The following is a 21,390-nucleotide window of genomic DNA, read 5'->3' on the forward strand; positions in this document are numbered from 1 at the left end:
GCAGGAATTCCTGGAGAAATTTCTTGTATGAATTCTTGGAACAATCCCTGGAAAAAATCCTGGAGAAATCTCCAAATGAATTCTGGGAGAAATTTCTGAAATAATCTCTTGAGATATTCCAGAAGGAATTCCTGGAAGAACCCTTGAAAGAATTTCTGGAGGATTCCTTGGAAGAATTTCCGGGAATATCCTTGGAGAAATTCGTGGAGAAATCTCTGGAGGAGTCCCTGAAGCAAATCCTGGACGAATCTCTGGAGGAAATCCTGAAAAATTCCAGAAGGTACTCCTGGAGAATTTCCTGGAAGAATCTCTGAAGAAATGCCTGGAGGAATTCTTGACATAATTTCTGAAGGATGTCCAGGAGTAATTCCTGGAGAAACTCCTGGAGGAATTCCTGAAGAAATTCTTGGAGTATTACCATAGATTAATTTCAAGACCTCGATGTACCAAAGAAAACCATTAAATTTTGTGTGTCCAGTCCGGTACCCAATAATATTCATTACAGTGTATTTTTTTCTTGTAAATTGCCTTTTGTGTTAATTATATTTAGTGCGTTACACCGATCTGACAGGAAAAGGACTACCGTCGTTCGGGGTGACATTGGGCCTAGAAGGTGACATTGGTCAATCAATCCCACGGATTCAATATAAGTCAGAGAATCCGACGGTGGATGCAAAGTATCTTATAATTATGTATTCTAGTAGTTTAACACACAATATGCATTCTCGTCGTATTCTAAACGTGCGGAATAATGGCCCAATGTCACCAAACTTTGGCTCAATGACACCCCGCACGACGGTAAACATAAATTTCGTAATGGGTACCGAGGATTGTTCACAATCTGCGAACTTGACTTCGGAAAAAATGCGACCATGACTCCACTGGTATTACCTGGAGAAATTCCTGGATAAAATCCTGGAGGGATGCCTGGAGAAATCTCTAGAGTAATTCTTGAAAGAATTACTGGATGAATTCCTAGAGGAATCTCCAGAGGAACTCAGGGAGGTTTCTATTTCATTATCTATTATTCTTCTATTTCTGAAAAAATCCATTGAGAAATTTGTGGAGGAATTTCTAGCGGAATTTCTGGAGGAATTCCTGAAGTATCCTCAAAGGAATTCCTGAAGCAATTCCTGACATAATTTCCGAAGGATGTCCAGGAGCAATTCATGGAGAAATTCCTGGAGGAATTCCTGAAGAAATTCTTGGAGTATTACCTGGAGAAGTTCCTGGATAAAATCCTGGAGGAATGCCTGGAGAAATTTCTTGAGGAATCTCTAGAAAAATTCTTGAAAGAATTACTGGATGCATTTCTAGAGGAATCTCCAGAGGAATTCCGGGATGTTTTATTTCTTTTTCTGTTACTCTTCTATTTCTGAAAAAAAATCCATTGAGAAATTTCTGGTGGAATTTCTAGCAGAATTTCTGGAGGAATTCCTGAAGATATCCTCAAAGGAATCCCTGAATTAATCCCTGGGGGAATACTTGAAGAAATTTGTGGAGAAATCTCTGGAGGAATTCCTGGAGGAATATCTAGGGGAATTTCTGAAGGTATTCCTGGAAGAATTTCTGAAGAAATTCCTACAGAATTTCCTGGAAAAATCCATGGAGTAACTTCTGGAGGATTTCCTGGAGGAATCTTCGACCGATTTCCTGGAGGAATCCATGCGAAATTCGTGGAGGAACTTCTGGATAAATTCCTGAAGCAATTCCTGATGGAATCTCAGGAGAAGTTCCAAGAGAAATTCCTAGAGGATTTCCTGAAGATATTCCTGGATAAAATCGTGGAGGAATTCCTAGAGGTATTCCTGTGGGAATTGCTGGACGAAGCCATGATGAAATTCCTGGAGAAATTTCTAGAGAAATCCTTAAAAGATTTGCTTGATAAGTTTTTAGAGGAAGCTTCAGAGGTATTCTGGGAGATTTATATTATTTTCATAGTTCTGAAAAAAATCCTTGAGAAAATTCTAGAGGAATTTCTAGTGTAATTTTTGGAAAAATTCCTGGAGAAATCCACGAAGGAATTCCTTAAGGAATCCCGGGAGGAATCCTTGTAGAAATTTGTGAAGATACCCTACGAGGAATCTCTAGAGAAATTCCAGGAGGAATAACTGTAAGAATCCCTGGAAAACCCTGAAGATATTCCTGGAGAATTTCCTGGAAGAGCTTCTAAAGAAATCCCTAGAGGATTTGCTGAAATAGTTCTTGGAGGAACTTCTGGAGGATTTCCTGGAGAAATCTTCGAAGAATTTCCTGGAGGAATCCTTGGGAAAATTGCTGGAGAAATTCGTAGAGAAACCCCTGGAGGAATTCCTGAAGCAATTCATGAAGGAATCTCAGGAGAAATTTCTGGAGAAACGTCTGGGGAATCTCTGAAAAATTCCTAAGGCTGAGGGTAATCCTGGAGAATTTCCTGGAAGAATTTCTGAAAAAATCCCCAGAGGATTTTTCGGAAAAAAAACTCTAGAGAAATTGGTGACATATTTTCTGAAGGATGTCCAGGAGCAATTTCTGGATCATTTCCTAGAGGAATTGCCTGAGGAATTCCTGAAGGATTTCTAGAGAAATTTCTAAAGGAATTTCTGGAGAAATCCTCGAAGGAATATCTGAAGGAATCCCTGGGAAAATCCTTGGAGAAATCCTTGGAGGGTATAGAGTGAGAGCTACAGATAAATTTAATACAGTATACTCTTCATCGAATTAGTCATTCAAGATTTGACTTTCCCATTTTTGAAAATTTCCGTTTCAACGTTTTATTTTTGTTTTGTCGCGTCTGATGTGTAGGTTTCAGAGGTGTTGTCGAAGGATGAGCCGACTTTTTCGTTGCTTGAGCTAATATTGACTAATCTGCAACCCACCTATAGAGCTCGCAAATAGTATGGAAACTTTAAACCAAGAGTATACAGGTTATGCACTATGCGAAAAATGCATCCGCTACCATTTTATCAGATATTACATAAATGACCCGATTTTATCAGCCCCTTTTCGGAACACATATTTTGCTCTATTCTATTCTATTCTATTCTATTCTATTCTAGTGCTTGCACAGCCAGTATTGAAAAGCATCCTGGAAATATCGAAATTGCTTCTGATATTTTCTTGTCAGCATTAATATTTGCAGCACATCTGAGATGTGACACAAATATTAAAACGGCCAGGCCCACTGTGCAGACTAATGGATTGAAAGATAATTCAAAAACTTAAGGCAATCAGGTTATCCACTTATGAATAACATGATTGACAAACCTTTTTGAATTGAATTAAGGAAGAAACGGGGACAACCGTACCAACCGTTTCGTTTTAGGGGAACAGTGTATGAGCATAAAATCGTTGGGAGTGGTGCTGCTAAGAAGGTTAATGCACACTCCGTTATAGTTGGCGTCTCTTCTCCTGGGATGGGGCACAGGCATTTCTCCATGTGTCCTGGCTACAAAGCCTAGGTTTAAGCGCCATTACTCGCTCTCTGAAACGAGAAAAAATATGATGATCCCTTCCCCAAATGTACAGAAAAATAAGCCTATATAAAAAAAAAACAACAAAAAATAGAAAATTGCCGCAAATATGCAATTTTTAAAAGATATTTGAAATGATCATTTCAAAAAGTCATTTCATATATTGCTGACTGCACCCCAAATTGGACTGGCACAATAGTGTGCACACACCTTCAAAGTGTGATTACATCGCAGGGATACGTCGGATCGAATTAAGGTCTTCGGTGCACTTATTCCTTGTAAATGGAGGAATAAGTGCCCCGAAGACGTCGAGACGATCCGAGGCAAATGTGCACTTTTATCACACTTTTTAGGGGAACCATAAAAAGTGTGATAGTCAAATTTGGGATGTAGTCTGCAATACTAAAACTTATTTATCTCTGAACCTTGATTACCAAAACGAACCACAATTGCAAGATGAACCCTATTTTGGTCCGCTTGTAATTTTTCAAGTTATATTATAAGTTGACACTCATGGTGACAAACTGTACAAATATGATGAAAGAAAATATGAAGGATATGTATACTTATAAACAAAAGCAAATTTAATATTACTTCTCTGATAAAAGTCTGATACTTATAAAATAATGAAAATAGCATCCAAATGCGGTAAGGGAAAAAACTCACCGGATAAACTCTTTCATTTCATTATCTGTGTTGCGCAAATATTGCAGCACCATAACAGTCATCATCCTATCAGTTGCCGGTTGAAGCACAATACCGCGGAGGTATTGAACCTGAGACATGAATGGTATCACAAGCTACATATCCTAGCAGGCCGATATTTATCTAGTAAGCACATCTGCTTGTTTTTGGCTTTGCGACAGAAGTGTCAAGTGGTTCAGTAAAACATACAAAATACAAAAATTAGCAAAATATCATAAATAGTGATGTGCAATAATTGACAAATGATCCTAGCAATAAAAACGCTTTCAAGCAAGGAAATATTCCAACAGTTTGTCACCCTTTAGACATATCAATAAATTTTCATAACTTCTGGAATTAACAACTCTTACTCTAAAAGACTCCCAACAATCTGGAACCCGAACACATATTTTGCTCTCTGCAAAAACTTAAACAGTTTTCCAAACTTTTTATCCCTGTATGTTCTGCATCTCAGTTGTAGGTTGATGATAAACAATAATACATTAATTAAAATTTGACTGTAAGATAATGAGAGCAAAGAGATTGTCGGGAAATGGGCCTGACAAAATCAGGTCCTTACTGTATTCCTTTCTTTTGTGTTTAGGCTATTCTTTTGAATGTTGTCTTTTGGAATTATAGCTGCCAGAATCGTCATTGAAAATTTTCCTTCATTAAACAATGGCTGTTCATTTAAACTGTAGTGATAAAACTGTTGGCATCATAACTGCTAATATTTTTTAATGTTTTCTCGAATATTTGGAAATAACGCTCAAAGCCCTGCTTAAATTTTCAATGAATACCAACCAATTATTGTGCATTTCATAAAAAGGTTGAAATTTAACCCGGGAGCGGTTGCGTCGTGTACTGAGTACAAGCACCATGAAAAATTCACGCTTGTGATACACAGCATGAACGTAGTGCCGTTGCAGGTAGTCGAAGACGCGACTGCTCGAGGGTTAATGAGTCTGGGAATAGCGATAACAGTTTTCCGGAAAATGTTCCATTCCGGAAAATGGGTTTCCGGGAAATGGGTCATTCCGGGAAATGTTTTCCGGGAAATGTCTTTCCGGAAAATGATTTTCCGGGAAATGACATAGAATCCCCATGAGGAATCTCGGAAGCAATCCCAGGAAAGCTTTCTTGCCAAATTTCTTGAAGAATTTATGTAGGAAAAACAATATGAAATCCATGTCCGCAACAGTTTTTGGACGAAATAATGTTTTGTACAATGTTTTAAGGTACTCCTGGATTAATTTTTAGCATATCTCTGGTAAAATTACCTGTGAGGGTTTCTGGAAGATGTTCCTGCTGAAATACTTCGAATTATTCCAGATTAAATTATTGGATCAATCACTGGTGGAATTCTTGAAGGAATATATGGAGAAATCCCAGAAGAAATCTCTGAAGGAACACTCACAGAAATACCTGAAAGAATTTCTGTTGACGGGAACCCCTGGAGAAATTTCTGGAGGAATTATCGAAAAAAGCACTGGAACAACTGGAACAATCACTGGAGGAACCTCTATAGACATCTTAGGAGAAATTTCCGGAAGGATGTCTGGTGGAACCCATAGAGGAATACTTGAAAAATTCTCTGGGGTAATACATAATGGAATCACTGAAGGAAGCTATGGAAAAATTCCTGGAGGAAATCGAGAAGTATCTATAAAAATGTCTGAAGGAATCGTGGGATGAATTCTTGAAGTATTTCATGGAACAAACCCTGAAACCATCACCCTGTAAAATGCCAATGCAAGAATTCACGAAGGAGAAACTCCTGGTGAAGTCCCTTGTGGGATTTCTGGAAGAATCCCTGAAAAGTTCCTGAATAAATGCTCAAATGAATTTCTTAACTTTATTGATTTAAAATCAACATTTCACTAGCTCTATTTAAAATTTGATATTTCCATGCCGCATCTCAAGCGTTGATCAAAGTGAGCTTTGATTAATCATTGTTCCAGAATCGTGATTCCATTGTGTGTCCAGTGCTATACCATCACAGTAGTAAATTTGTTCAGAATTGCAGATATTTACCAGACCCACAAGTACGAATCAGGAACGCATCGAGTTGCACGTGCGTATTGCAATTTCATTTTGTTTACTCTTCTGTTGATTTATTTTTTCACGTGCTTTCATATTATCACTGTCAAGCCGATCCTTTTCCGGATCAGTTTACATGTACTTATGGGTAGCGTTTGATTTTTATTTCTCTATGGAGCCTGAAATAATATTGGACTTTTGGTGATTGTACATATTCTTTTTAACTGGCCTTTTAATATTTCACATCAACTAGGTGGACATTTGGACAGAATAGTGAGCAAAAGCAATGCTGTCTAGTTGATTTATAATTCAGAATTGAAACAAATGTGACATCATTAGGTACAGGACTTTTCAATTAAAATTTTCACTGAAACAGGCTTTGTTTGGCATCATATAATATAAACGTGAATTAATGCTTCAATGATATTTTAAATTTGCATCATTCAAAGAATAATAACGTGGTATTATCCGGTAATTGTGAGTGAAAACAGTTTGGGTTTCATTAACATAATCAGTGAGAGGTACCGTAAACCGGGGTCAAATTGATCTTCGGGTCGAAATTGATCACACGTTTTTCGGTTAGATTCAGCATATTTTAAATAATTTCCTTTCAAGTATCGTGCAGTTGAGAACCGATACTACACGATATTTACTTGGAAACTATTTGAAGTATGCTTTATCTAACAGAAAACCGTCTGATCAATTTCGACCCAGAGATCAATTTGACCCCGGTTTACGGTAATTTGTTTCCATTAGACGACACCCAAGTTCAGTAAAAAAATGTAGTTTTATTCGTCACAGACCTGTTAATCATCGTGGACAGTTTTCAGCTTGTATCCTGTAATGATTAATTAGTGTTCGGCCGGATACGCGTAAATCCATCAGGTGCACAGTTTCCGAACCAGATTAAACATGTGATTGCAATCCACCGCACTCAATCATGCGATAAACCACGGAAGAAAAGATAGAAGAAAAAAGCGAGCAGAAATACAATGCTGGTGAAAAATATGCCAAAATTAAATGTGAATCATCGCGAATTAATTGCATTACCGAGGGCGGCGACATCGGCGCTGTTGTCGCTGGTGTCGACGACGACGGTTGTTACCGCAGTGCTGTCGATGATGGTGCTGCACCGGAGTGGCTGTCAGGCGGCCCCGTCCCTCGCCGCGAAATCCTGGCCGGTGATGAAAAATTATGACATCTGGGGCACGACGCCAGCGGAACAAGTCTCGCGGGGGACAGATTTATCATTATCAGGCCCGTTTTCGCCTGGTTCGCGCTCGTCGTCGTCACTGCTGCAGTCGGCCACCGACATACGCAATGGGACCGCCTTTCGGCGGCGGAGTCGAGTTTTCGGAATGGAAGGATTGGTGGAAAACGACATTTTTGACTTGGATCGGAGCAGTGACTTTGGTGTGGGAGGACGCAATCGAAGCAGACGACGTAACTCTAAAGGTGAGTGTAATAGATTTTTATGGTTCAACTTTTTTCATTTGAAAATTCTGAAAGAGTCTATGTACCACATTTTGAAACATTACATACAATCACATGCTGAAATCCTTGAATCAACTAGAAAAAAAAAACATAAAACAAAAAAAAGCACAGGCAAAATCTTATCACAAATCTTGAATTGAGTTGCAAAGATGAATTATATGAGTATTTCCCGGGTAGAGCGAGATGGCAAATGATGGCATGTTTTGTTATTGATGTGTCATCCTGAACTATTCATAAAAAAACTAAAGAATTGCAAACTAAGATATGATGAGAAAATATGTTATTCTTTAGTTATTGGTTTGTTATTCACCTCTACCCGGTATAGTATAGAATTAGCATTTAAGTTAAAATAGGTACACATTAATAAAAAAAAAAAAAAAAAAAATCGCTACCCGGTATTGCATATTTCGGTACCGTTTCAGGAACTTCTAAACGTCGTTATGATCTTAAACTATTTACCTTATCTTGTTATAGATGTTTAGAAATGAGTGTGAATTTTTGATTTTTTAGAAAAAGTTAGCCTTGTTTTGTTTTTTTTTTCAATAAAATGGTCATTTATTGTGATAGAACTCGTTGATTTCTAAAGAAATTGGCTACCTTAAGGCGTTAAGGGCAATTTCAAGATTTAATTTTGCTATAACAGTCGAATTAGAACTGTGTGCCGACTATATTTCCCTCCTCTTGCAGGCCATATTCTAAGGGGCTGTTCATAAACCACGTAGACCAAAAATTGGCCATCTCAGAAACCCCCCCCCCCCCAAAGTCTACGTGGTTTATGAACGGCTCCTAAGTATTCCTTTTAGGATTACAGTATTGTTCCGATTTTATAACGCCCCTTTTCAAAACTGCTTTTGCTTTTGGATATTCTACAAAATCTGTACGCATATTTTATATTTTCAACGTTGCAAAACGCGCCTTCAACATTCATCTTAAAGAAGGGGGAAGAACTTGCTCTCAAATGTAACAGCAAATTAATGAAAAATAATGGACTGACGCGCGGAGGCCGTGATAAAATCGGAACATTACTGTATTCTAATAATTCTTCACGAAATTGTTCTAAGGATTGTTCCACACATTCCTCTTAAGATTTGTCCAAGAATACTTCCACGGATTTCTCTAGGAATCATTTCTATAACTCCCACAGAATTCTTAGAACATCTTCAGGTTTTTTTTCTTAAGACTCCACCAGGTGTTATTTCAAGGAGTCTTCTAGGGAATTATCCCAACAAAATCTCGAGGAAATTTTACAAGGAATATTTGTGAATGCTTCTTCTAAGGATCCCTCATAATTATCGTAACAATACAAAAAAATAGTATTCTCCATATATATATATATTTTTGCAAAACCATATATTTTATTGTAAATGAATTATTCTGGGTTTTAATATACCGTACATTGAATGGTACATGTATGGTTTCAAACAATAAATTCTACCGTAAATATATTGTTTTTAATTGTAATTTCACTACCGGCTATACATTTAATCAAATGGTTTTGGAATGGTTCTCTTTTGTTATGTTGTATTGTTTTGCATTACATAAACCATATTATTTTATCACAGACGTCTCATTCTACTCACTTCCCATCGTTTCCATTTTTAACGGATTATTCAAATATACCGTAATTCGCAAATCTCTCGCTCATGGCGCTCGCATCGCTTTTGCACCTGTTTGACGTTTGCTCACTACTGCCATCTACTCAGTGGGTTTGCGTACCACAGCATAATTAGCATTGGGCGATTGTGTTTGCGTGACGATGATTTTTATCGCATTTTGTTCCAAGTGATACGTCTGTTTGTCTGTGGTTATATTATCTTGTCATTTTTCTCCTGTTAATGGCATCTTAGGCCTACTGGCCTTATGAAAATGCGCTTAGGGAATTCTCCAGAGCGTTTTGGATAATCCTTCATATATAGGATCGCACACGTCTAAGTCTGAGTAGTCTCTGATTGCATTAACAGTTGAAGCTTAGGCTCCCATGCCTCACCAGCCAGGTAACCGGGTTATGCAAATTTAGCATTATTTGTGGCAACACTTTGAGCGGCATGATGGAACTAAGCCGAGCGCGGTAAGTGTTATTAGACCACTACAGTCGGAACCCGCTAGTTGAGCCACAACCTCCATCCAACCAACGAATCCGATTCGTTAGTTGGGTGAAGTGGCAGCAGCACAAGGACTCCTCCTAGAATTCTTCCAATGACCCATTCCGGTGTTGTTATGCGATTCCTATTGGCATAATTCAGGGGTTTATTTTAGGGATTAGTCTAATAATTCCTACAAGAATTCATCAAACAACAATTTCAGGAACTTCTAAAATAATATATGCTAGAACCCTTTCAAAAACTTTCAGGAATTATTCTAAGAATCATTCCACGGAGTTATTTAATTCTATTCACGAAGAGTGGTAAAAATCCTTCAAGCAATTGTTTCAAGAATCCTTCCAAGAATTCTTTCGAGGGGTTTTCCAGGAATTCTCCCTTTAAAATTTGCAGGAATTCTCTCTTTAAAATTTGTTTGGAAATGCTTCCTCAAGAAAAATTCGAGGATTTTTCCAATACTTCCCACAAGGATTTCGCTTGGTACTCTCGTAGAGTATTTCTGTAAGTCCTGTTATGTTCTTTTCGGAAATTCTTCCAATTGAATGTTTGATTATTCTTTGAAAATTGTCAAAACTTTTCCAGGTTTTTTTTTTCAAAAATTTCTTGCAATTCTTCTTAGAATTTCTACAGAAATTCTTCTAGGTGTTTCTCAAGAAAATTTTATCGATAGATCGGTAGTTCTTTCAAAGATTCCGAAAATTCTTCCAAGGATTTCCTCAGCAATTCTATCGAAGATTTTTTTCAGAAATTCTTACGAGAATTCCCTCTTAGAATTCTTCCAAGAATAACTCTGGTATTTCTTTAAAATATTTTTTTTTGAAATTCTCTCAAGAAATTTACCTGTAATTCCTTTAGGTTTAGAAGTGTTTTTGGGTGAAATTATGGAGGAATGTTCGGAAATATTAATGCAGGGATTTTAGGAGATATCTTTGGAGGGATCCTTTGCAGGACGGTTTTCAGGGTAAATCCGTGGTCGTATTCATGTAACTATTTCTAGAATCTCTCCCGGAGAAATTCTCGGAGCAATCCATTAGAGACCTCTTGAAGAAACACTTGGAGAAAGCATAAAAAGAATCAGTTGAAGCAATTTCTGGAGGAATCCTTATTACAGTTCTTGGAGAAATTTATGTAGGAAATCTTGGAACAATTTCAGGAGTGAAATCCCGGAGTATAATTTTGAGTAATTTTTGAAAGAGTTCCTTCTCTTTCATCTTGAAAGAATTTGAACTTCAGAAGGAAGTGGTGTAAAGAACTTCTGGATGAATCTCAGTAATAATACTTGGTGGAACTCTTAGAAGATATGTTTGATTCTGGAGGGTTTATTGGAACATTGTTTGGAGGAATCCTTGAAAATATCCGGATAAACCATTTAAAGGAGTCCCGGAGATCTTCTCTACAGATGATTGCATGGAGGAATCCCCAAAGGGATTCTAGGAGGAATTTCTGGAGCAGTCCTTTTTTTCCTCCCCTGTTGGGGAAATTAGGCCACTGCGTCCAATAGGCGTGGGTGCCAGATATAAAATATGCACATAGGCATTGAAGTTTTGAGGAATCAAAATGACTGTTTTAGATTTGTCTCTAGTTTCGTGAACTATATGAGTATGAACAATTCCTCCAGGATTTTTTCCATAGCTTGCTGCAATGATTCCATCTTGAATTCCTCCAGAAATTCCTTTAAAATTCAGCTAGGGATTCCACCAGACATTTCTTCGAGGATTTGTCCTGGGATGTTTTTGAAAGTTCCTCCAGTGATTGTTGATGTACTGTTTTCGAGGTTTCCTTCAGGAATTTCTGCAGATTTCTTCAATGATTTTTACATATATTTCTTCCAGAATTCCGATGAAGATGCTCCAATAACTCCATGTGGAGTTCTATGATGTATTTCTGCAGGAATTTCTTCCAGAAATTCTTTCAGAACATTTTACTAGAGTTTATTCCAAAATTAATCCAGGAATTTCTTTAAAAATCCATTAGAAGTCCATCAAAGTTTTTCTAATTTGTCTAGAAATCACTGCAAGCATGGATTTCTTCAATTTTAACCAGGGATTCATACAGAAATTCTTCTAGGAATTCGCTAAGAAAGCTTTCGTGAGGTTCCCTAAGGAATTCCTCATGGGATTGCTTCCGGGATTCATCGTGGGGTTTCTTAACAATTTTCTCCAAGATTCCCCCAGGGATTTAACTGGGAATTCCTTCTGCAATTCTTCCGGGAAAGACTCCCAGCATTATTTTAAAAATGCCTCCACGAACTCTACCGATACAGGGATAACTCCAAAAGTTCCTCTGCGTACTCTTTTTAGGATTCCTTCAGGATTTCCTCTGGAGTTTCAGCGATTTCATCAGTACTTCCTCCTGGGATTTCTTAAGAAACTCCTACTAGAATTTCCTCAGAAATTGATCCTTGGATTTCTTCGGGAATGCTCCCTGAGATTCCTCCAAGAATTCCTCAAGGAAATTCCTCCAGGATTCCTCTGGAAATTCCTACATGGATTCCTCTAAAAACTCTTACAGGGATTCGTCCATTAATTCCTCTAGCAATTACTCTAGAGATTTCTCTAGCAATTCCTCCAAATAATCCTACAGGTATTCCTCTTGAGATACCTCAAGAAATTCCTCGACAGATTCCTCCAGGAATTCCTCCTGAAAGTTCTCCAGTCGTTCTTCACAAAGGACTTCTCAAAGGATTCCTTCAGGGATTCCCCATGGAATGTATGCAGGGTTTCCTCCAGGAATTCCTCTAGAGATTCCTCAAGGAATTTCTCTAGAGTGTCCTCCACGAATCCCTACAGGCATGTCTTCAGGAATTCCTTTAGGGATTTATCTAAGCATTCCCCCAGGAATTCCTTTAGGAATACCTCCACAACACCAACGGCAATCTCCCAAAAAATCTCTAGGAATTTCTCCCGGAGTTTATCCAGGAATTATTCCAAGAATTTCTCCAGCGATTCCTGCATGAAATCCTTCTGAGATTTACCCAGGAATTATTCCAGGTATTCCTCCAGGCATTCCTTTAGGATTTCATCCAAGCATTTCTCCAGGAACTCCTCCGGGAATTCCACCAAAAATTTGCCCAGGGATTTCCCCAGGTATTTCTTCTGAACCTCCTTCAGGAATTCCAGCGGAAATTGCTACACAGCAATTCCTCCAGGAAATCTTCCATGCACAGCAAAAAAATATTAAAGTTAAACAGCACGTAAATTGAAGATCAACTGAAATTTGCGGCAGAAAAATGTAAATCACCAACATTCAACGTCAGCCGAGCAGCCCTCTGCCGGTCAGACGGCTTGTTTACATATTTTAAAGCATATTCGCTTTAAATTTACATGCATCTGCTATAAATCATGCCAGCCACTCTTCGTCATCATGATGCTGCAGCTAAACGAACGGCTGCTCGCAGCTGTGGCGGTTTCTCCGTTGTGTCTCTCAGTACTCTCTGCAGCAGCCGGAGCATGTCGGGAATGCGTGCATTATGGTAGAAGCAGTTAAACTTTGACTGTCTTTTTCAACAAGCTGAGATAGCCGAGAGAGCTCGGGCGTACTACTCACACCCCAAGGATCTGAGTTCAATTCTCGCTCGGAGCTCAATTTTTCTTTATATTTTCTAACAGATATCTGCAATGAATTTTAAGATCGCACAAAAATTTCCATCATATATGACGGGGTCCTTTTGTTACATTCGATCCGTCATAAACTTACAGGTTTCTTTCGAACTGTGTGGATTCCGTCTTCTTTCAAGAATTTAATCAGGAATTCCTCTAGGATTTTTTCCAGGGATTCCTCCGGGATTTCTTACAGGGTTTCCTCCAGTAATTCCTCTGGGAACTCCTCTAGGAATATCCTTAGAAATTTCTTCAGGGATTCCTTTTAGGGTTATTCCAGAGATTCCTTCAGAAATTTCTCTAGAAATTCCTCCAAGAATTCCTCCAGAAATAGTTCTCGGGGAATTCCTTCAGAAATTTCTCCAGGGATTCATTGAGGAATTTCTTCTAGAATTCCTCTAGGGATTTCTCCAGGAGTTCCACCTAGGACTCCTCCAGGAATTTATCCAGAAGGTCCTCCATGCATTCCTCCTGAGGTTATTCCAGAAATTGCTTCAGGGATTCCTCCAGCGATTTTTCTAAAAAGTCCTCAAGGAGTTCTTCCAAGAATTTCTCCAGATATTTCTCTAAGAATTCCTCCAGGAATTCCTCAAGATGTTTCTTCTTCAGGATTTCCTCTAGGGAATCCTCCAGGAGTTCATCCAAGAATTCCTCCAAGAATTCCTTCAGGGTTTCCTTCAGGTATTCCTGTAGGAATTCCCTCAGGAATTTCTTTAGGAATTCCTCCACGGATTCATCTAGGAATTCCTCCAGAGACGGTGCGATGTAAAATCTCAATTTTTGATATTAAATTTATTTAGACAAATAAATCATGCTGCAAACTGATCATTTTATGGTTCTGCGACATTTTATAATATCGAATCGATGTGAAAACATCGATTCAAAGCATTCAATTAAATTGGTGGTCCGATTCAAATCGATTCACAATAATCGATGTCTCAGCCAAACTTGCACAATGCTACTTTGAAAATCTGTGAATGATTTTGTAGAGGAACTCTCGAAGAAATTTCTTAGAATGAATTTAAAATTGAATGTAGTATTTTCGATCATTTAAAGCAGGGGTTTTCAGACATTTCGGCTCGCGGTGCACTTTTTGGAAATAAATCGCTCCGCGGTGCACATGTCCATTATTGTTAAAAAAAATACAAATTCGTCAAAAAAAAGCTGTCGAATTTTTCATAGAAATTCCAAGGTGCATTAGTGGTGTTCTGTTTTTAAGAACCTCGGTGAAGTCCTTCCAAGACTACTGAAGTAGACTGCAGTAGCGTCTCGTAACCTCACTTTTTACCTCTTCAACGACTCTAAAACTGGAATTTGCGGAGAATTCAGGATCCGAATCATATTGAAAATGGACGGAAATGACAATTCTCGTGATTTTCGACAAATTACGAGTTAATTTGATGACAAAATTGAAGAATTTACGTTCGTTGGACAGATAGGTTTGAGGTTAGGAAATCGCCACTAGAAAATTGATAGACGTTTTTCCAAGACTTTTACTGGATTTCTGAAAAATTTCTAGCAAGACACTTGGCAGCTTTATTTTCAGAACTTTGGTATATATTGACAATATTTTTGATAAATTCCTTACAGGTACTCTTGTCAATTCGGAAGGAGTTGTGTGTTTACCTGATTTCGAGATCAGTGATAGATTTCTTCTCTGGTATTAAGCAAAGTCACAGAAATATAAGTAAGATTTTTTCTGAGATTTTTTTCAGTGCATTCGTTGAAGATACATTGCAGATGCCTTGTAAGGTAGGTACTTGTGGACATCCATTATGAGTTCTTGGAAAAATATGATATTTATTTATTAGGAAAGATTTGGCAGATTTGTTCCATGATTCTTCGCGAATATCTGAGACGGTTTATGCTGGATTCAAGGTTAACTCGCCGGCTGGAATAATGGAAACATTACTCTCAATCTTTTGAAGTACCTTACAATAGTTCAGTTGTTCTAATGGTAATGAATGAGTAATGAATATAAATTTAAACTTAAGGCGAAACTGGAAGCATTTCCTCACTTTTTGGTTTTTGATTTTTTATTAAATAACGAAGCAATATTTTCAAAATCGGTTTTCGTGCACATGTAGAGTATGGATCGAGGTATCTTCTGAATTTTTGTTGTAGAGGAAAATGTTTTTCGTTTTTGCAGAAACCATTTTTGAACAAAATTTCACAAAAAAATGGTTTCTGCGAAAACGGAAAACATTTTCCACCTCAAAAAAATTCAGGAGATACCTTGATCTATACTCTACATGTGCACAAAAACCGATTTTGAAAATATTGCTTCGTTATTTAATAAAAAATCAAAAACCGAAAAAATGAGAAAATGCTTCCAGTTTCGCCTTAAATATGCAAGACTTTTCTGAAGTGGTACGGTGCACTTGTCATGGCTTCGCGGTGCACCAAGTGCATCGCGGTGCACGATCTGAAAACCGCTGATTTAAAGTATTGTTACTCATGTTATTGGTGGTTTTTTGAGACAAAGTGAATAATTTTATATAATAAGTATCGTATTTATTTTTCTTAGTTACGATTTTGATATTATAACAAATTTTGCTTTCCAATTATTACACTAGTTTATTTACAAAATAAAACGAAAGTCGTGAACTTTTGTCAACGACCAAAATTTTTGAAGCACAATTTAGCACTTGATTTCGAAACCGTGCTTCAAAAAATTTTAAGTATATCAGTTTTTGAGTTTTAGTTGTAAAACTCAATATCGAGTTTGAAGTTTTTTGAGTTTTGAAAATATGGAATTAACTGAAATTCAAATATCTTGCGTTTTGTTCAACCAATTTCAAATCTTTTTCCATAAATTAAAAGTTGAATACAATACCAATCGATCATCTGAATTCAGGTTTTGCGTCAGATTGATGAAATTCAAGATATTGGCGAGTTTTAGGGACAATCTCCTTAAATGTTAGCCAAATTTCGAAAAATATATGAAGAAATGTTTTTTTTTTCAATAAGAAAAAAACAATCCAAAACTTTGTCTCAACGTTCATTTGACATATCATATGTAGGCGAGTTACAGTAAAACATTCAGTTCAATCGGAGCATTGATTACGGAGAATGAGATGTGTGAAGTGAGCGACTTTGCTTAAAAGTAGAACAAAAATCGATTTCAAATCATCAACCTTGTATGGAAAGTCGAAAAAAATTCTGCTCTACTGTAATTTTTTCCTTCGTGTTTTCAAACTCAGGGCATGATTCTACACCAAAAACGATCATCAGCTTACCGAGTTCAAAAATGCTGTAAACTAGTGTTATCAATAACATATTAATATCGAAATTTGTTAATGAAATATTTTCCAAATTCACTGTTATGAAGTTGTTATTGAAACTAGCAAAACAAGTTATAAAAATGGTTTTCCAAGAACATTTTTTTTGTTATGATATTTGTTATTTTGCCGCTTATGACAGATAAGTTTATAACATAATATGTTATGTTAATAACTTAAAAATAATCGATTCTATTATTCAGTTAATAACACCGTTCCTTATGCTGTTGATATTCCCTTCTGTCCGGGGTTCTGGCCCAGCAAACTGTATATTGGAACCACTTTTAGCAAGCTCGTCTGTCATTTCATTCCCTTCAATACCACAGTCCTTGAGAACTCCAAAAACATTCTCGGATGATCTCCTGGAAGTGTTTCTAAAAGAACTCCAAAAATAGCTCGAGAAACTATTACAAAAAATCTGGAGGAACTCTGGCATAAATTCCTATTGATATTGCTGACAGAACTTTTGGTGAACTCCTGAGAATGTTTCTAGAAGAACTCCCAAAAAAAAATCCTCGGTAAGTCCTGGAAACCTTCCGGAAAAATTATTTTTTGATTTGCCGATGGAACATCGGGAATAATTTCTGGAGAAACTTTTCAGGGTTTTCGTGAGAATACCCGGGAATGTTTCCCAGAGGAACTTCTGAAAGACCTTTTTAAACAATTTTTGTAAAAAGACCCAGAACAACGATCTGAAAAATTACGAGAAGAAATACTGAAAGAATTATCATAACCGCTTCCTCATGAAAACTTTTGGAAAAACTCCTCAAGCAGTTTCTAAAAGAACTCCCGGTGAATCATCTGGAAGATTTTTTGCGGCAATGCTCCTGAAGTTGTGTACAGTCGAGCACTCGACACTGAAGAAGTCTGTTAGTCGCAGACGAAATAGGCCTATCTATGCGATGAAAAACACATTAGTGGAATTAAAAGGAATTTTCTTGTCCATTCCAGTTATTCTTTAAAAGTTTATAATTTTTTCTTTTACAAAGGTGAAGTAATAGTAAAGTGTTATATATTAACCAGGGTTTCAAGTGAAAAAGCTCTACTAAAAGCACAAAGTCATAGTTTAGCGGGTTTTGATTAACGACTACGGCAACAAAAGTGTTCAAATATGATCATTATCAAAAAAAGGAAATCGATTATTTCAATAAAACTTTCTTTAGCAAAACATATTTTGGAAATATTTGAGTTGCAACTAATGTTATCCGCAAAAGTTGTTTGAAAGTGATCAATTTGACCCCCGATTAAGGCACCATCCACAATACCTTGGCTCTACTCCTCTCTGTTTGCCTGAATTCGATGACGTCATGTGTCAAATCCAAATCATTTGAAAAGCATAATCTTTTTAGTATGATGCATTTTGGTTTCGTAAGGCGATGGTATAAATGCAGCATCCGCATAACGCAAATTGGCAAGAAAAATCTGGAATTGAAATACATCTAGGAAATGCGCATTTCTTCTTGTCCATTTTATTCACAAACTAGATAACCATCCTCCGACGGATATAAATCCGCCACTAATGCTCCCCCAGAGCTTTCTTCGTCGAAGTTTCATCTCAGCAGCTGCCAATTTCGTTCGCGCGCTATATCCAACTGACAGCCGGCTGGCTGCTGTGATCTTGACATTGAAACCAGTCTCAGCATCATCAATGCGAGAAGCATAAAATATGCATTTTCCACCTAGGCTGAGGCAGTAGTGGGGTCGGTCGTGGCGAACAGCAGCGCAGATTTATACCACCGCCGCACCGTTGAGCTTGGGGGGAAGCCTTATGCACGTGCCTGTCATGTCGGCGAAGGCAATTTGAAACGGTGGATGTGCGAATAGAAGGGGCATACCTAGTTCAGCCGGTGAACGAGTAGCTATTCAGCCGGACCATGTTTGGATTCGATTGAAACAGGATCTTTACAAAATGGTGAGCTTCGTCTTACACACGGTATGACATCAAAAGTCGTAAAAAACAACAGCTGAGATGAAAGCACTGTTTCACATGGGGTGCCACACCAAGAAAAAAAAAGGAACGGAGAAATCTAGGGTGAAATGTTTTACGATGATTATGATCTGAGCAGTACAGCAGCCGCATAGAATAAAATGCAAATCTGGAAATCTGGTTGTGTTGAGTGGGGGAAACGGTATGGACGCCTTGTTTCGGTGGGGAAGATAACCGATAAAATTTTCAATCAAATGATGAAGCACATGCTGTTGAGTAAAATTTGATCCAATCACTTGCAAACGAGGGGTCTTATTATGTTTCATTATGATCCAATCAATTATAATGCGGAAGTTTATTCCAGTTTTCTCATTCTTAAACAATTTTGGTTAAAACAGTAAAGAGATTGGAAAATATTTCATTGTTATAGTTAGATCCTTAAATATTGTTGGAATTTATGACTAGTACCTTGATTGCTTCCAAAAACAAAAACTTATTTCATGCTTACTTACCTTACCGGTCGGGCTAAGGCGTGAGTGATCTCTTCGTGAAAATCGTTCCACTCGTGTTTATCCCCGCTCTCCTAATTACACCCTCTAAAGCAATGTTGAACAGCAAACACGAAAGACCATCACCTTGCCGTAACTCTCTGCAAGATTCGAAGGGACTCGAGAGTGTCCCTGATACTCGAACTACGCACATCACTCGATCCATCGTCGCCTTGATCAACCGTATCAGTTTATCCGGGAATCCGTATTCGTGCAGGATCTGCCATAGCTGTTCTCGATTGATTGTATCATACGCCGATTTGAAATCGATGAACAAGTGATGTGTGGGCACGTTGTATTCACGGCACTTCTGCAACACCTGGCGGATGACAAACATCTGGTCCGCTGTAGCCCATGAATCCAGCCTGATATTGCCCGACGAACTCTCTTGCAATCGGTAATAGACGGCGGCATAAAATTTGAGAGAGTATCTTGTAGGCAGCGCTCAGTAGTGTGATCGCGCGGTAGTTCCCGCAATCCAACTTGTATCCCTTTTTGTGAATGGGATACACGATGCCTTCTATCCATCGGTAACACTTCCTTCTCCCAAATCTTGGTAATGACCCAGTGTAGTGCTCCCACCAGTGCTTCTCCACCGTACTTTAGAAGCTCGTTTGGTAGTTGATCTGCTCCAGCGGCTTTGTTGTTTTTCAACTGGCCAACCTCCTCCTCAATCTCTTGGAGGTCAGGGGCCGCTAATCGTTCGTCCTGTGCACATACTCCTAGATCTGTTACCACACCACCTTCGGTACTTGCTACTTCGCCATTGAGGTGCTCACCGAAATGCTGCCGCCACCTCTCGATTACCTCACGCTCGCTCGTGAGAATATTCCCGTGATTATCTCGGTACATGTTGGGTCGGCTTGTGACACAAAGCCTCTGCGCGAGCGGTTCAGCTTCTCGTAGAACTTTCGTGTGTCCTTAGCGCGGTACAGCTCTTCCATCGCTTCGCGATCTCGTTCTTCCTGCTGGCGCTTCTTCATCCGGAAGACTGAGTTCTGCCTGTTCCGCGCCTGTTTGTAACGTGCCTCATTTGCTCTCGTACGGTGTTGCAGCATTCTCGCCCATGCTGCATTCTTCTCGTTTTTCAACTGTTCACATTCGCCGTCGTACCAGTCGTTTCTGTGATTCGGAGTCGCGCAGCCAAGTGCTGTAGTCGAGGTACTAACTATGGCGGATCGGATGTCCCTCCAGCCATCTTCAAGTGTAGCTGCGCCAAGATGCTCTTCCGTTGGTAGGGCCACTACTAACTGCTGCGCGTAGTCTTGAGCTACTTCTACGTTACGCAGCTGCTCGTGTTGAGCCGCGGCGTTTTACTTCGACGCGTGGTGATAACTGTTGAAAATTTTGAGCGCATGCATACAGCGACTAAGTAGTGATCCGATTCACACTGCGGTCAGGCTTGATAATCCTCCTCGAAATCAAAAGAGTTTTGCAACATGCTCTAGAGCGGTGTTTTGCTTTTGCCTCGTCGCGAGGGAGCGAACGAACCCCAAACAGAGAGGCAATAAAAACTGAGCGAGGAAGAGGAGAACGAAAAAAAGAGCCGATGATTATTTCGGGTTTTTGAGTGCGATTTTCGCCTCGAGAGTCTTTCTTTGTATGGGAGTGGAACTCGCGAGAGCTTTTTGAGTGTGAGTGGATGTGAGAAACACAACAAGCAATTATGAGTGTTGGACGAACTCCTCGCTGCGCGGCAAGCTCGCGCTCGGTGCTGTTGAGGATTTGCGTTGTGATTTCTAAGTTTTATTTTCACTCCTCAGAAAATCGCCAAAATTACTTACTCATTTTCTCGCGAGGGAGTTTCTGTCAAGCCTGACTGCGGTATGTGCGGACATTGGTTATATCCGAGAAGAATTTACTGTTGATTAGAACGTGTTCGATTTGGTTTTCTGTTTGATGGTCGGGTGGCTTTGTGGATATCTTTGCGGGGGAAGAAGGTGCTTCGAACGAATCTATGACAAAAGGTCGAAAGACATAAGGTCGAATGGACAAAAGGTCGAATGGACAAAAGGTCGAATGGACAAAAGGTCGAATGGACAAAAGGTCGAATGGACAAAAGGTCGAATGAGACAAAAGGTCGAATTGACAAAAGGTCTAAAAGGGTAAAGAGGTTAAATAGACTAAAGACAAATTGGAAGACATGAAAACGTGATCAGAATTCGACAGAAAAACGACAATCAAAAAATAGAACGAGTGATAGAAAAAATATTCAACAACTTCAAAACAATCATTATTGGAAAATAGGAAAGTGTCTTCTAAAACT

The 21,390-nt window shown here is 38.6% G+C and overlaps 1 protein-coding gene across 3 annotated transcripts in view; it reads left to right on the top strand.

The window, feature by feature from the left end:
• Nucleotides 1-21,390, top strand: part of LOC134288911 (uncharacterized) — a 44,799-nt gene that overhangs the window by 13,133 nt on the left and 10,276 nt on the right. Inside the window, exon 2 of one of the 3 annotated variants that reach the window (XM_062854842.1) lies at nucleotides 6,978-7,631. In XM_062854842.1, the coding sequence (XP_062710826.1) occupies nucleotides 7,169-7,631 (463 nt within the window). In that variant the 5' untranslated portion in view covers nucleotides 6,978-7,168. The remainder of the gene's footprint in view (nucleotides 1-6,977; nucleotides 7,632-21,390) is intronic. The other 2 variants (XM_062854843.1, XM_062854844.1) reach the window with 2 other exon arrangements.

The sequence above is a fragment of the Aedes albopictus genome, chromosome 2 (assembly GCF_035046485.1).
Source record: "Aedes albopictus strain Foshan chromosome 2, AalbF5, whole genome shotgun sequence".
NCBI classification, from domain to species: Eukaryota; Metazoa; Arthropoda; class Insecta; order Diptera; family Culicidae; genus Aedes; species Aedes albopictus.